This window comes from Giraffa tippelskirchi, chromosome 2 (assembly GCF_054371585.1).
Source record: "Giraffa tippelskirchi isolate mGirTip1 chromosome 2, T2T-mGirTip1v1.2.pri, whole genome shotgun sequence".
NCBI classification, from domain to species: domain Eukaryota; kingdom Metazoa; phylum Chordata; class Mammalia; order Artiodactyla; family Giraffidae; genus Giraffa; species Giraffa tippelskirchi.
The window spans coordinates 152,178,351-152,193,406 of NC_137276.1; the positions used below are offsets into that span (position 1 = coordinate 152,178,351).

General features: G+C 39.8%; 1 protein-coding gene across 27 annotated transcripts in view; it reads left to right on the top strand.

The window, feature by feature from the left end:
* The window catches only part of YEATS2 (YEATS domain containing 2), a 105,418-nt gene that overhangs the window by 78,805 nt on the left and 11,557 nt on the right, over positions 1-15,056 (top strand). For 22 of the 27 annotated variants that reach the window (XR_014077186.1, XR_014077190.1, XR_014077187.1 and 19 more), the window contains 4 exons: positions 2,106-2,282; positions 5,802-5,988; positions 11,515-11,643; positions 12,159-12,257. Coding sequence is in view for 22 of the 27 variants with exons in the window: in XM_081571202.1 (XP_081427328.1) it covers positions 2,106-2,282; positions 5,802-5,988; positions 11,515-11,643; positions 12,159-12,257 (592 nt within the window). In the remaining 5 variants the exon portion in view is untranslated. The remainder of the gene's footprint in view (positions 1-2,105; positions 2,283-5,801; positions 5,989-11,514; positions 11,644-12,158; positions 12,258-15,056) is intronic. The other 5 variants (XR_014077188.1, XM_081571193.1, XM_081571194.1 and 2 more) reach the window with 1 other exon arrangement.

The following is a 15,056-nucleotide window of genomic DNA, read 5'->3' on the forward strand; positions in this document are numbered from 1 at the left end:
TATTTAGTCTTAAGGAGATTTGGTAGTTGATATCCTTAAAGGAATTTGTTTATTACGTGTGTGTGTGTGTGTGTGTGTGTTTTGCTACTCTGCAATCCAACCCCTTTTGTGTGTGTGTGTGTGTGTGTGTGTGTGTGTGTGTTTTGCTACTCTGCAATCCAACCCCTTGTGTGTGTGTGTGTGTGTGTGTGTGTGTGTTAGTCGCTCAGCTGTGTGCGACTCTTTGTGACCCCATGGACTGTAGCCCACCAGGCTCTTTTGTCTATGGGATCCTCCAGGCGAGAATACTGGAGTGGGTTGCCATTCCCTTCTCCAGGGGATCTTCCCAACCCAGAGATTGAACCTGTGTCTCCTGCATTGCAGGCAGATACTTTACCGTCAGAACCATCAGAGAAGCCCTTTATTACATCTAAGTAGTTTCAAACTAGTTCATGATTTTCCCTCATTATCCTTTTAATGTCTGTAGGCTATTTAGTGATGTCCCCTTTTTCATTCTGGATTTTGATAATTTTATATCTTCTCTTTTTTTCTTGATCAGTCTAGTTAGGTTTATCATTTTTATTGATCTTTTCAGATTACCAGCATTTGGTTTCCTTAAGTGTTGAATTCCCTTTGATCAGATGCTCTTTGCTATGTTAAACAGATACAAGGCCCCAGAATTCTTTAGGCAGTTCTTTAAAATCTTAGCTAATTTCTTCTAATCTGCTCATGTTGCACCCAATGCAGTGATTTTCTTTTTTGTTCTGCCACAGCTAAGACCTTTCCTGTTGCTTTTTATTAAGGTATAATTTCATAGAATAATGTGCACATCACAGTGTACTGCTCAGTGAGTTGGATGGATGTCTGTGCTCTTTCAAGCCTACCCCAATCACGCTTTAGAGCATTTCCATCTCTCTAGAACATAACCTTCATTTCTCATTCCACTTTTTTCTATCACCATTTTTCTGTTTGTTACCATAGAGTAGCTTTTGTCTGTTCTTGAGCTTCATATCAATAAAATTATAGTCTTTTTTAGCTTCTATTGTTGAACAGAATGTTTTTGAGATTTATCCATGTGTGTATTGATTTTTGATTTTTTATTCTTGAGTAATGTTTTGTTGCTTGACTCTACTCTCCTGTTGATGGATGCTTGGGTTATTTCCAGGTTTTGACTTATGAATGATACTGTTATGAGTATTCTTATATAGATCATTTGTATAGTAGAATAGCTAGGTCATAGGGTAAGTATAAGAAACTGATGGATAGTTTTATATCTGTCATTATCAAAGTGGTTGTACCATTTGATTCTCCCATGAGTAATGTGGGAGAGTTCTAGTTACTGTACATCCTCACAACACAGAGTATCATCATTCTTTAAAATTTTAGCCATTTCTGTGAGTATGAAGTGATATCTCATTGTGGTTTTAATTTGCATGAGACCCCAATACAAATTAATGTCATGACTACTTCTAGATTCTAGTCATGACTCCATGCAATAATTTAACCAACCTGCAAAACTGAAAATGCTTACTCATGCCTTTTATAGAAAAAGTTTGCTGAACCCTGACTTAAACCTCTAAAACTGTAATTTGTTGAAAGAGTCTCAGATGCTAAATGCTGTGCCTATACTGCTACTGCTACTGCTACTGCTGCTAAGTCGCTTCAGTCGTGTCCGACTCTGTGCGACCCCATAGACGGCAGCCCACCAGGCTCCTCCGTCCCTGGGATTCTCCAGGCAAGAGCACCATTAAATTACCCATTTAAATCTAGCCCATTTAAATCTAGTTAGATTTTCATGTCTAAACATTATGTGTTACATGTAGGAGCACTTTGGGCTCAGTTTTTTAATAACAAATATCTCCTACCTTTGAAGCACAGTTGCCCAACGGTGACTTGCAAGTACATTCATTTACTTAGTCTACATCAGGGATAAAGGAACGTTTGTATTAAAAGGTCATAAACTTGAAAGCTTGTTGGAAAGTACACAAATAAATACTTCATATAGTTTTGATTAGCAAGGCTTTCTTGAGGATGTGTTGTGGGGTGGAGGGCATATGTAGGTAAAGATTGAATTGTGCCTGTTAACCAGGGTAACGTTATTACTTCAACCTGTTTTGTCTCTGCAGGCAGCCCCAGGGGGACAGGCATCTCTAATGAAAATATCTGATAGCACATTGAAGTCTGTACCAGCCACGTCCCAGCTCTCAAAGCCTGGAACCACAATGCTGAGAGTTGCAGGAGGTGTTATCACAACTGCCACTTCCCCAGCTGTAGCCCTCTCAGCAAATGGGCCTGCACAACAGGTGAGAATTAGCACAATAGTGGAAAATCATAATGAAGCATAAAATCAGTGAAAAAAAAAAAGCCAGTCATCAGGCACACTAATGAGCACTCTAATTGCTCTTTTTTAAAAAAATTCAAATATTCACATATCACAGAATTCACTATTTGAAAGTATACAGTTCAGTGGTTTTTGTTCTCAAGGTTGTATTACCATCACTACTATCTAATTCTAGAACTTTTTGTTTTTATTACTCCAAAAAGAAACTTAGTACCCAGTAGTAGTCACTCCCATTTCCTTCCTCCTTCTTCCAAGTCTTAGGCAGCTTCTAATCTACTTTCTTGTGACCTGCTTCTTTTGCTTATCATAATTTCAAGGTTCATACATTTTATAACATGTTAGTACTTATTCCTTTTCATAGCCGAATAATATTCAGTGTTATGGATATACCACATTTTGTTTCTCCATTCATCAGTTGATGGATATTTGGGTTGTTTTCCCCTTTTGATTATAATGATTAATGGTGCCATGAACATTTGTGTACAAGTTTTATATTGGTGGCGGATTCTTTACCAGCTGAGCCCTGAGGGAAGCCCTTTTATATAATCCTATGTTTTCATTTATCTTGTCTTTATACCTAAGAAGGAATTGCTAGATATAGTAACTACATTTAACATTTTGAAGAACTGCTAAACTGGTTTCCCAAGCAGCTGCACTGTTTTAGATTCCCACCAGCAATGTATGAGGGTTCCAAGTTTTTCCAGTCTTTGCTGATAATTGTTCTTGTCCATGTTTGTTGTTTTTGTTTGGAGCTTTTGTTTGTTTGTTTTAGCAATTGTATTGGGTGTGAAGTGGTATTTCACTGTGGTTTTGATTTCCATTTCCCTGATGGCTAGTGATATTGAGCATCTTTTCACATACTTACTGGCCATTTCTATATTCTCTTTGGAGAAATGTCTATTCAGATCCTTTGCCCATTGGGTTGGGTTATTTACTCTCTTTCTATTATTGAGTTGTAGGAGCTCTTTGTATATTCTAGATACAAGTCTCTTACCAGATTTGCAAAAATTTTCTCCTCTCTTATCTGTCTTTTCACTTTCTTGAACCACAAAACTAACTTTGATGAAGTCCTATTTACCTGTTTTTCTTTTTAATAGTTTTTAAAAAATAATTTTTATTATTTATTTTTGGCTGTGCTGAGTCTTCATTGCTGTGCAGGCTTTTCCCTCGTTGTCGAGAGCAGGGGGTTACTCTCTAGTTTTGGTGCATGGGCTTCTCATCACTGGCCTCTTGTTATGGAGTGCGGGTTCTAGGGTGCACGGGATCAGTAGTTGTGGATCATGGGCTCAGTACTTGTGGCCATGCTCGCAGGCTTAGTTGTTTTGTGGCATGTGGAATCTTCCCAGATCAGGGATTGAACCCATGTTTCCTGCATTGACCAGCGGATTCTTGGCACTGGGTCTTGGTTGATTCACGTGGGCTTTCCCTAGTTGAGGCAAGCAGGGGCTACTCTTTGTTGCAGTGTGCGGGCTTCTCATTGCGGCTTCTCATTGCAATGGTTTCACTTGTTGCAGAGCACAGGCTTTAGGTGCACAGGCTCACTGGTTGTGGTGTGTGACTCTAGAGCACGCAGGCTTCAGTAGTTGCAGCTTGCAGGCTCAGTAGTTGTGGCACATGGGCTTACTTGCTTCATGGCATGTGGAATCCTGGACCAGGGATCAAACCCATGTTCCCTGCATTGGCAGGTGGATTCCTATCCACTGCACCTTCAGGGAAGTCCCCTATCAGTTTTTCTCTCATTGCTTATATTTATGCTAGTAAGAAACCATTGCCTAATCCAAAGTGAGAAAATATAAGCCTATGTTTTCTTCTAAGAGTTTTCTAGTTTTGGCCTTTATATTTAACTCTTTGTCCATTTTGAATTAGCCTTTGTATATGGTATGAGATAGGAGGCCAAACTTTATTCTTCTGTTTGTAAGTATCCAGTTGGCCAGCAACATTTGTTGAAAAGTCTGTTTCCCTTTTGAATTGTCTTGACACCCCAAGGTGCTCACTTCCCAGGCTTCACACCTCCTACAACTACTGCTTGTCCTCACATGCCTACTCATACCACTCTGCTTTGCAGTTCCTTGAACATATCATGTTCTTTCTTTCCCCTCTGACTTTCTGCTTGCTCTCTCCTGCCAGGGAACACCCTCTTATCTCCCCCTTTTCCTGTCTTGAAGATCTCCCTAATGTGCTCCCAGTGCCTCCCTCCCCATCCCTAGGCTGAAGGAGTAACATTCCTCTCACTCATCATGTTGCCTTGTACCCTTGCCTGCTGCAGCCTTCATCACTGTCTGGTAACCCTTTCCTCAAGGGCTTTTATCTCGGACCCTAATACTTAACACTGTGCTCTGTATAGATTTTTGTTGAATAATATGACAAACTTTAAAATATTATAATGAGTTTTTAATAAAGTCATACTATTCCATTTTCACATTCTGAGATTATATCCGATTGAGGGTGATAAGTTGAAATATTGTTTTATCAGTCAGTCAGTTCAGTCACTCAGTCGTGTCCAACTCTTTGCGACCCCATGGACTGCAGCACGCCAGGCCTCCCTGCCCATCGCCAACTCCCAGAGTTTACTCAAACTCAGGTCCATTGAGTTGGTGATGCCATCCAACTATCTCATCCTCTGTTGCCCCCTTCTCTTCCCACCTTCAATCTTTTCCAGTATCAGGGTCTTTTCCAGTGAGTCAGCTCTTTGCATCAGGTGGCCAAAGTATTGGAGTTTCAGTTTCAACATCAGTCCTTCTAATGAATATTCAGGACTGATTTCCTTTAGGATGGACTAGTTGGATCTTTTTGCAGTCCAAAGGACTCTCAAGAGTCGTCTCCAACACCACAGTTCAAAAGCATCAATTCTTCAGTGCTCAGCTTTCTTTATAGTTCAACTCTCACATCCATAATGACTACTGGGAAAACCATAGCCTTGACTAGACAGACCTTGTTTTATGAAGTGATATAGTAGGTGGTGAATTTCTTAATATGGTAATCCTATAATTCGTCCTCATTTTAAAATTTTTAAAATGTCCTGGTCCATGAAGTCTGAAAGTGTAGGAACCACCAAACTAAAGAAGCAATTTTTTTACATGGCATGACATTGCTGCTGCTGCTGCTAAGTTGCTTCAGTCGTGTCCGACTCTGTGCGACCCCATAGATGGCAGCCCACCAGGCTCCCCCGTCCCTAGGATTCTCCAGGCAAGAACACTGGAGTGAGTTGCCATTTCCTTCTCCAATGCATGAAAGTGAAGTTGCTCAGCCGTGTCCGACTCTTTGTGACTCCATGGACTACAGCCTACCAGGCTCCTCCATCCATGGGATTTTCCAGGCAAGAGTACTGGAGTGGGGTGCCATCGCCTTCTCCATGACTTTGAATAGGTAGTTAATAACAGCTACTAACTAATATTTTGGGTGTGCTACATAGCAGTCACTGTTCTAAGTAAGTTACACTACTTTCTTCTTAATTTTTATTATTTCTGGTTCTATGGTTTAGCAGTCGGAAGGAACAACTCCTGGTTCATCATCTACTGTGGGTTCTGTCATGAAAACTTCCGGACAGCAGCAAGTGTGTGTGAGCCAGGCCGCTATGGGATCCTGCAAGGCTCCTGCCCCCTCTGTCATCAGCGCCACGTCCCTGGTGTCCACACCAAACCCCATCTCTGGAAAGGCCACAGTATCAGGTCAGTTGTATCATCATTTTATTTCCCTTTCCCTTCTTTGGTCTAGAATATTTCAAGTCTGAAATGTTTTTATGGATTGAAGAACAATTTTTAAGTGATATAGTAAAACTTCAGCCATCTGGAACTCTTCTGGGTATTTCTCATCCGTTTTGAATGGAGCTCATGGCAAAACATCATACCTCTCTTTTTGCTTTCATAAAGTACATAAAATGTAAAGTTTTAAAATGTAAAGATGTAAATTTTGACTCCAAGACATGATTTTTAACAGTAGTTATATTAAGTAGTGTCAGAATGACATGCTTGAGGTTTGGTAAAATGTATCCTGTTTCCATGCCCATACTGAATGGCCCCAGGAAAGTGTGCCTTTTACTTCTTTGGGTAAGCTAGAGCACAAATCCTGAAGCTGGATTGCCTAATGCTTACCTCATGAAGTTAAATGCCTAGGGTACTGTCTGACATGTAGTAATCATTATATAAATAATTGCCGCTATTGTCATTTTTAGTATCATCGTTATTAGTCCATGTTCCCTTATCTACAATTCTGAAATTCAAAAAGCTGTGAAAACCAAAGGTTTGCTTAGTGTCATTCTTCTCCATAGCTATTTTAGAGAAAAATCTGACCTCCTTTGACAGGCTATTTATACTACTTAATATGGCCACGTGATGCGAAGGACTGCTGACTCACTGGAAAAGACCCTGATGCTGGGAAAGTTGAGGGCAGAAAGCAGAAGGGGGCAACAGAGGACAAGATGGATAGCATCACCAACTCAATGGACATGAATTTGAGCAAACTCGGGGAGATAGTGGAGTACAGAGGGGCTTGGCATGCTACAGTCCATGGGGTTGCAGAGAGTCAGATATTACTTAATGACTTAACAATAACATATATCATACACAGACACATATGTACATACAGAGAAACATACATAAATATATACACATACATACAGTCAACTCATTGGAAAAGACCCTAATGCTGGGAAAGATTGAGGGCAGGAGGAGAAGGGGTAGACATGAGATGGTTGGATGGCGTCGCTGACTCAGTGGACTTGAGTTTGAGCAAACCTTGGGATATAGTGAAGGACAGGGAAGCTTGGAGTGCTGCAGTTCATGGGGTCTTAAAGTGTCAGACACAAATTAGCGACTAAACAACAACAACACATGCCCCAGTCCCTTTGGATAAAGATTGTAGATATTCTTCCCTGTTACTGCATATAGTTTGCTAAAATAAAAGCACAGGCTTGTGAGCTCTTCAGTCTAAATAAATCATCTTAACAACTCTTGGGTATTTTCAAAACTAACAAAAAAAAAAGATTGTGGAAATTCTTGTTTATTTTTCCCATGGTTTCTACCTCCCAATTAAAATTGACCAAATTTTTTTTATGAGGATATTTTTGTTGTTCTTTTTCTTTTTTTTTTCAAGGCTGAGGAATCCGCCTTAAATCCTATCAGGGAGGCGGTGGCCAGGGGACAATGGTCTCTGTTTTGCTTCAACCACTTTGTACCTGACACGGTGCACAGAAGTTGTCTTGCTGGGGGTGGATGCCCTTGTGGCCTGATTAATTCCATGTCCCCCTTATCCTCACATGGGAGTCTTCATGTGGCAGGTGCCCTAATGGATTTTAAGTGCCTGACCCGTGCCCACATAATATTGGTTGGCCTAGTCCTCAGTTGGAAAGAAGACAAAAGAGAGACCCTCACCTGTTTGGGCAGCAGCTACTGGAGCACAGTGAGCAGCGGGGCCTTTGGAACACACCAGAGGGTAACCCTGGCCAGAGTTCCTCAGTTGCTTCCACAGCACTTGCCTGTTGGCAGAGGGTCCCTATGAGAAAGGAGAAGCGAGGAGGTGGGGGAAGAGACCCCAAGTTCCCCATATGGGCCACCAAAAATGTAGTGGTTCGAGCGTGGGTTGGAAAAGAATTTCCAGACATGAGACAGAAAAGTTTATTAGAGTGGGAGATGCTGTTATAACAGCGGGCCAGCCCAAGGGAGAACAGACCATGTTGTTATTATTATTATCACTAGATTCCATTGTTGTTCAGTTGCTCAGTTGTGTCCAGTTCTTTGTGACCCCATGGACTACAGCATGTCAGGTTTCCCTGTCCTTGACTGTCTCCTGGATTTTGCTCAAACTCATGTCCATTGAATTGGTGATGTTATCCAACCATCTCATCCTCTGTTGTCTTCTCCTGCCTTCAATCTTTCCCAGCACCAGGGTCTTTTCCATTGAATCAGCAGCCCTTCACATCAGGTGGCCAAAGTGTTGGAGCTTCAGCATCATTTCTTCCAATGAATATTCAGGGTTGATTTCCTTTAGGATTGACTGATTTGATCTCCTTGCAGTCCAAGGACCTCTCAAGAGTTTTCTCCAGCACCACAGTTCATAAGCATTAATTCTTCGGCATTCAGCCTTGTTTATGGTCCAACTCTCACATCCATACATGATTACTGGAAAAACCATAGCTTTGACAATATGAACCTTTTTTGGCAAAGTGATATCTATTTTTTAATACGCTGTCTAGGTTTGTCATAGCTTTTCTTCCAAGGAGCAAGTCTTTAAATTTCGTTATTGCAGTCACCATCCACAGTGATTTTGGAGCCCAAAAAAATAAAGTCTGTCACTATTTCCATTTTTTCCCCATCTATTTACAGTGAAGTGATGAGACCAGATGCTGTGATCTTAGTTTTTTGAATGTTGAGTTTTAAGCCAGCTTTTTCACTTTCCTCTTTGAACTTCATCAAGAGGCTCTTTAGTTCCTCTTCGCTTTCTGCCATTAGGGTGGTGTCATCTGCATATCTGAGGTTATTGATAGTTCTCCCAGCAATCTTGATTCCAGCTTGAACTTCATCCAGCCCAACATTTCACACGATGTACTTTGCATCTAAGTTCTGTTCATGACTCCAAATCAGAACCCTATGTTTCATTTGCTTTTTAGATGGTTAAGTACCAAAACATTAAGGGTCATTTATTTTCCCATGGTTTCTACCCCTCAGTTAAGATTGACCAAATTTTTTTTATGAGGAGTGCTTGTTCTCTGCTAACTGAATGTTTAAAGGTAGTGTATTAGCACTGGAGTAGAAATTATAGAAGTGGAAGGAATTACTATTGTAAGAAATGAACGCCCTCTTTTTTTCTGATTTTAACATGCAATAAATTAAGTCTCCTTGCTTTAAGTTCTGGTTTCCAGAGATACTGCTGATGAAGCTCTATGTAGTATTTTCGTAAGACACTTATTATTTTCTACTATCCATTAATTTTGTGTGTGTGGATTCTTGTTTTTTTTAATTGACATATAATGTTTATAATTTTCAATTAACTTTTTTGTGTTCATTACAAACTATTTTGAACAAGATTCCCATTGTGACTGGAGCAGAGTAAGCAGAGGAAAGAGTACTGGCCCAAATCACATAGAGCCTTTGTGGATCATTGTAAAAACATTGATTTTTACTTCAAGAGAAACCATTGTAGGGGTCTTCCGCTAAGGAGTAACATGAGCTGCCTGTATCTTTTAATAAGTCATTGGCTACAGGATTTAGATTAATCTGTGGGGCACAAGGTGGAAGCAGGGGACAGACCAAGAAGTGGACACTAAACTAAGAAAGAAACTTTGATGTATTAGGGACCTCTGGCAACATCAGACTAAAAGGAGTTCTGGCAGTAAACAGAAAAGTTTAGTAATTACATTATCATTGGGTTTGTCAGTAGCAGTACTGGAAGCTGGAATATTGCTTTTCAAAATTCTAGAGGGGAATTCTTGTAGTCTAGAGTTCTGCAGTTGCCCCAGTCTTTACTAAGTATGAGGGTAGATATTTTCTGACAGGCAGCCTTTCTAATGTGTTTTCTATGACTCTGTCTCAGAGCATAATTAAAATATATGTTTCATCAGAGTTAAAAGATGTAGACCAGGAAAAAGGACAAAAATAGAAGGAAGGCAAAGGGAATCCCCAGGGTAGCTGTGAAGTATGCTCCCCAGCTGAGATGGTTGCCGCAGGCCTAGAAACCAGCAGTCCAGATGGAGCAGATCAGAGCACCCTGGGAAGGATAGCTCTGACTTTCAAAATGGAAGTGTAAATTATTTAAGAGGATTGACCACGTGGAGAACTCTGTATTAAGAGGAGGTTTGCAGTGTTTTTGAAGGACATGGGAAGACTTTAGTATGTTGTTGAAAAAGAACTAAATAAGCAGATGAAAAGGAAGAAAATTTTTAACTTCAGAAAATGAAATGGAATCATAGTATCATGGTATTCTTTGGATCAATAGAGGCCATTATTGGAGGAGAGGGAAGATAGGGTCTAAAGCTTATCTACCCTAATAGTAAGTCAGTGTGTAACTTTAAAATGTTACATCAAATTGAATCAAGGCCTGTAATATACACATTCTTCTAAAAGACCAAAAGAGTTAAAAGTGGATGCTATCTGTGAACAAGATGAAGACAGGAAGGTGGAGCAAAGGATGGCTATTTTTAGTTACATGCCTTTTAGCCTTTTTTAACTTTTCAACTGATAAGCATGTAATATTAAAATAGAAATAAGAATTTTTAAAATATGAAGAAACCAGGTAATTGTACTCTTGGCGAGGGGGCACATCTCAGTAACTAACTACTGCTTGACAATCTAACACTGATTCCAGAGAATGATTTTGTTTATTTAAGGCTTTGTTCTTGAAAGTATTTGAGATTATTCCTTTTCTTAACTCAATCCAACTGCATTCCAGTGCCTTAAAGTACCTTTAGCCTCTGTTGCTGTTCTTAAGTGATTATAACATGCATTTGTGTTGTTTCTTCTGTACTCTTTTTGTCACTCTTTTACTGGCCCTCTGAATGCCTAGAATAGTTTCATGATGGAAATGGGAGTATGGATTGCTTTAAAGCAAAGTAGGAGAGGGTGAAGCTTTGTAAAATAAGTGGAGACTATCTGGTTTGAAAAATAAAGGCTGCACAGAGATAGGAAACTGTAAGTTCTGGTGAGTACATAGATTGAAGTATTAGATAGGTAGAGATGTTGTAAAGGAGATGTAAATAAATTAGGACCAGATTAAAATGGACTCCAAGTGCTTTGATTAAGTTTGGAAACATACTCTAGGCAGACCAGAGCCAGAGAAGGTTTTCAAGTAGGAAAATGATAATTATCCAAATCAAAATACAAAATTTTACATCCAGTTTGTATGTATCACAGCTGTATGTAAAAAAAATAAATAGTCATAGAAAACTAACATGGAGAAAAACTATCTCAAAATGATGATACTTGTTGTCTTTGCAGTAGGATTCTGTGGCTTTTTTCTATTATTTCCACTTTTTCAAAAATTTCTGTATTCTGGTAGCAGGGTAAAAAATAAATCATTATTGTTGCATCGTTTCATTGAGAAACCTGCTTCATCCATTGCCTCAGGCTTCTGGCTCTTTCTTTATCGAAAGAGTAAATGTCCTAAGAATGTCCTGCTGTGAGAAAATGTGAATGCTAAAGAGGGCAGGAACTTGAAGGAAGCATCTGATCTTCAGCTTGGCCTTATCTTCCAACTTATTTTAGGATTGTTAAAGATTCACTCCAGTCAATCCAATCCCCAGCAGGCTGTCCTGACGATCCCCAGCCAGCTCAAACCACTCAGTGTAAACACATCTGGAGGTGTGCAGACAATACTGATGCCTGTGAATAAAGGTGAGTCCTTCACCTGTAGGGTGGTGTTGTCTCTGAGTCTGTCTGCCTGGAGGGTCTGTCTGGTGGGAAGGTCTGTGGTCCATCCTTTAGTGGCCACTCCTGCCTTGTACAGCCTGCCCTTGAGCTGTCACCATACTCCCTGGCAGCAGCTCTGGGACTGAACATAAAACCCCAGTGATGCATTGACTTCTAAATAACTGCTCATTTCTAAAGTTGAGCAGGGGGGTATATCTTAAACATTTATGAGAGTACAGGTCAATTGGGTTTTTACTTGCTGAGTTTAGTGACCAAGCCTTCATTTCCACAGTTGACAATAACAGCTCAGTTACCCTGGTACTAATAGTAAATAGCCCACCTTATAAATCTGTGTAAAGCAAGGACCTTACCATTTCTGTTATACTGAAATTGTTTTTGTGCTAGTCATCTATAGTAGAGCTGTCATCTGGGAGACAGATTATTTTCATTAAAATAATTTCTGTATTTCTTACATCCTCCCCTCCTCTTTTGCCTGTTAGTGGTTCAATCATTTTCTACCAGCAAATCACCTGCCATTCTGCCTGTAGCTGCCCCAACTCCAGTTGTCCCCAGCCCTGCTCCAGCAGCTGTTACAAAAGGTATGTCATTTCCCACACTATGTTTGCCCAGAAGTTTTATGCAAGACATTACTATCATAAGACTCCCTTGAATTTCAGCATCCATGAATCAGTCACTTCAAAAATACATAGGGTGTTTATAGACTTCATTGAGGGAAGTACAGAGATATGTAAAGCATCATTTCTGCCCTCCAAGAATTTATAATCAGGTTGAAGAGAGTTGCAGTAGACACCAAGCAGTGATTGATAAATGCAAGGTAGATGATCTGAAAAATGAATGCCGAAATATTTCAGTCTAGGATGTGTGGTCCAGGGAATGTGAGGGGTTGTGGAGGTAGGTAACACTTTGTACAGGACACGGATTTTAACCAGAACTTGAAGAGTGAAGCATTTTTGACTGTGGAGAGGCATGCCAGATTAAGGGAACAGTAGAGACAAAGACTCAGAGGGCTTACCTGGGGAGTAGACCAATCAAGGGGACTCACCTGGGGTGTACAGTTATGTAAAGGAGCTGTAGGTAGGGTCAGATGTTGGCAGCTGGCAGTGGGGACACTTATGACTATTGACTGGATGGAGAGAGTACAGTGTGTTAGAACAAAACATTTTGACATCTGTGACATCTACAGTAATGATAGCTACCTTGTGTAAGAGCCTAAAATATACCCAGCACCATGCTAGCTGCTTGGTGATATATATATATATATCTCACTAATGATCAAAGTACCTGAAAATAGCTATTCAATGCCCATTTTGCCAGTGAGGAAACTGAAGTTTGGAAATACTAAGTCTGTACTTCCCAAGTCTAGAAAACTAGAAAGCAGTGCAGTCAGATTTTGAAATACTTCTTTCCAGTCATTCCAGGATCTCTCACAAAAGTCTTGGGAAGAGATGGATTTGAAACTTACAGCATGACCATCTGAAGCAAGGGTTGGCTGACTGCAGTCTGCTGCTCATTTTTAAATAAGGTTTTATTGGCACATGGCCATGCCGATTCATTTACATATTGTCCGTGTGTGCACTGCAGCCTCAGAGTTTGGTCATTCCAGCTGAGTTCACATGACCACAAAGCCTAAAGTATTTACTGATTAGTTCTTATAGGAGAAGTATGTCAGTCATGATGAAAGATGCTAACCTAGACCAGCATCTCTTCTCAGTAGCAGGTATGTATCATAGTCCTCATACAGATTCTGATTCAATTAATTTTGGACTGGGACCAGAGCATTTCTGTTTTGATTTTAATTAAGCATGCCATTTGATGAGTTTTGACGAATGCATGAACCCAGCATCCCATTCGAACTATAGAAATTTCCATCACTTTGTCCCCCCTTGAAGTCAATTCCCATCCCCTGTAGGCAGCCACTGTTTCAATTTCTATTACAATAGATGAGTCGTGTCTGTTTTTTAACTTTATGTGAATGGAAGCACATGCATTCTTTTGTGTCTGATTTAATTCACCCACTCAGTGTTTTTTGAGATTCAGCCATGTTGTTGCTAAGTAGTATTCCACACTGTAGGGGTGGATGGATAGACCATAATTTGTTTATCCTTTCTCCTGTTGGTAGACATTAGGTTTGTTTCCAGTTTGGGGCTATTATATGTAAGTCTTAGAAAGCCTATGTTCTCATTTTTCCAGTAAATAGCTATACCAACCTGAAAATGCTGATTATATGATTTTGTAATTGAGTGCCAGATTGTATTTACAGGAATTCCCTGGTGTAGTTAGGAATTGGTGCTTTCACTCCATGGCAGGTTCAGTCCCCAGTTGAGGAACTAAGATACCACAAGCAGTGCCATGTGGCCAGATAAATAAATAGCATATACTTGCATCTACAGAACTAGAGTGTCTGAACTTTTTCTGAGGACTTCCTTCTGTTTCTTGAAGTCTCAGAATCACTAGGGGTTGGGGGAAGATGTCTTGCTGACAATGGAATTAGCAAGGTCACTCAATGTAAGTTGGTATACATATAAAAGCCACTTTGAGTTCTATATAGAAATTAACTGCCAACAATCCACTAAATATTTATGAGAGAAACTTAAAGACCTAAAAAATTGAAGGATATACAATTATAATTAATTAATTATATAAATTTACTGAAATACCTGACTTTATTCTCTCTCCCAAAATGACATGGGTTCAGTACAGTCCCAGTCAGAATCTCTACAGTGTTGTTTTTGTGTTTGTGTAGAAATTGACAAGATAGTCTAAAATGTATATGGGAATGCACAGGCCTAGAGTAGCTGAGATGATCTTGAAGAACAAAAAGCCGGGGGACTTGGGTCACCAGATGTATATATACTGTAAGGCTACATAATTGAGATAGTGAAGTATTGGTTCTAGAATAGACAGAATGTAGGGGTGCGGCAGTGGAAGGTGCAAACCATTGGGTGTAAGACAGGCTCACAGATGTACTGTACAACACAGGGAATATAACCAATATTTTGTAATAACTGTAAATGGAAAATAACCTTTAAGAATTGTTTTGAAATTAAAAAATTTTTAAAGAGAATAGACAGAATAATTGAACAGAAAAGACAGCTCAGAAATAGACTCACACATACATGGTAACCTGATTTATGACAGACCCAGCAAGGAAAAGATGTTCTTTTCAATGAGTTGTGCTGGGTTAGTTAGATATATCCATTTGGGGGAAAGAACAAAACTTGGCCCCTACCTTACATCATAAAATTTAATTTGCGTTGGGTCCTAGACCTAAATGTGAAGGATGAAACAGTAAAGCTTCTGGAAGAGAATATGAGACTATCTTAATGACTTTGGGCAAAGAAAACACAAGAAAAGTAACCATGAAAGAACAGATTGAT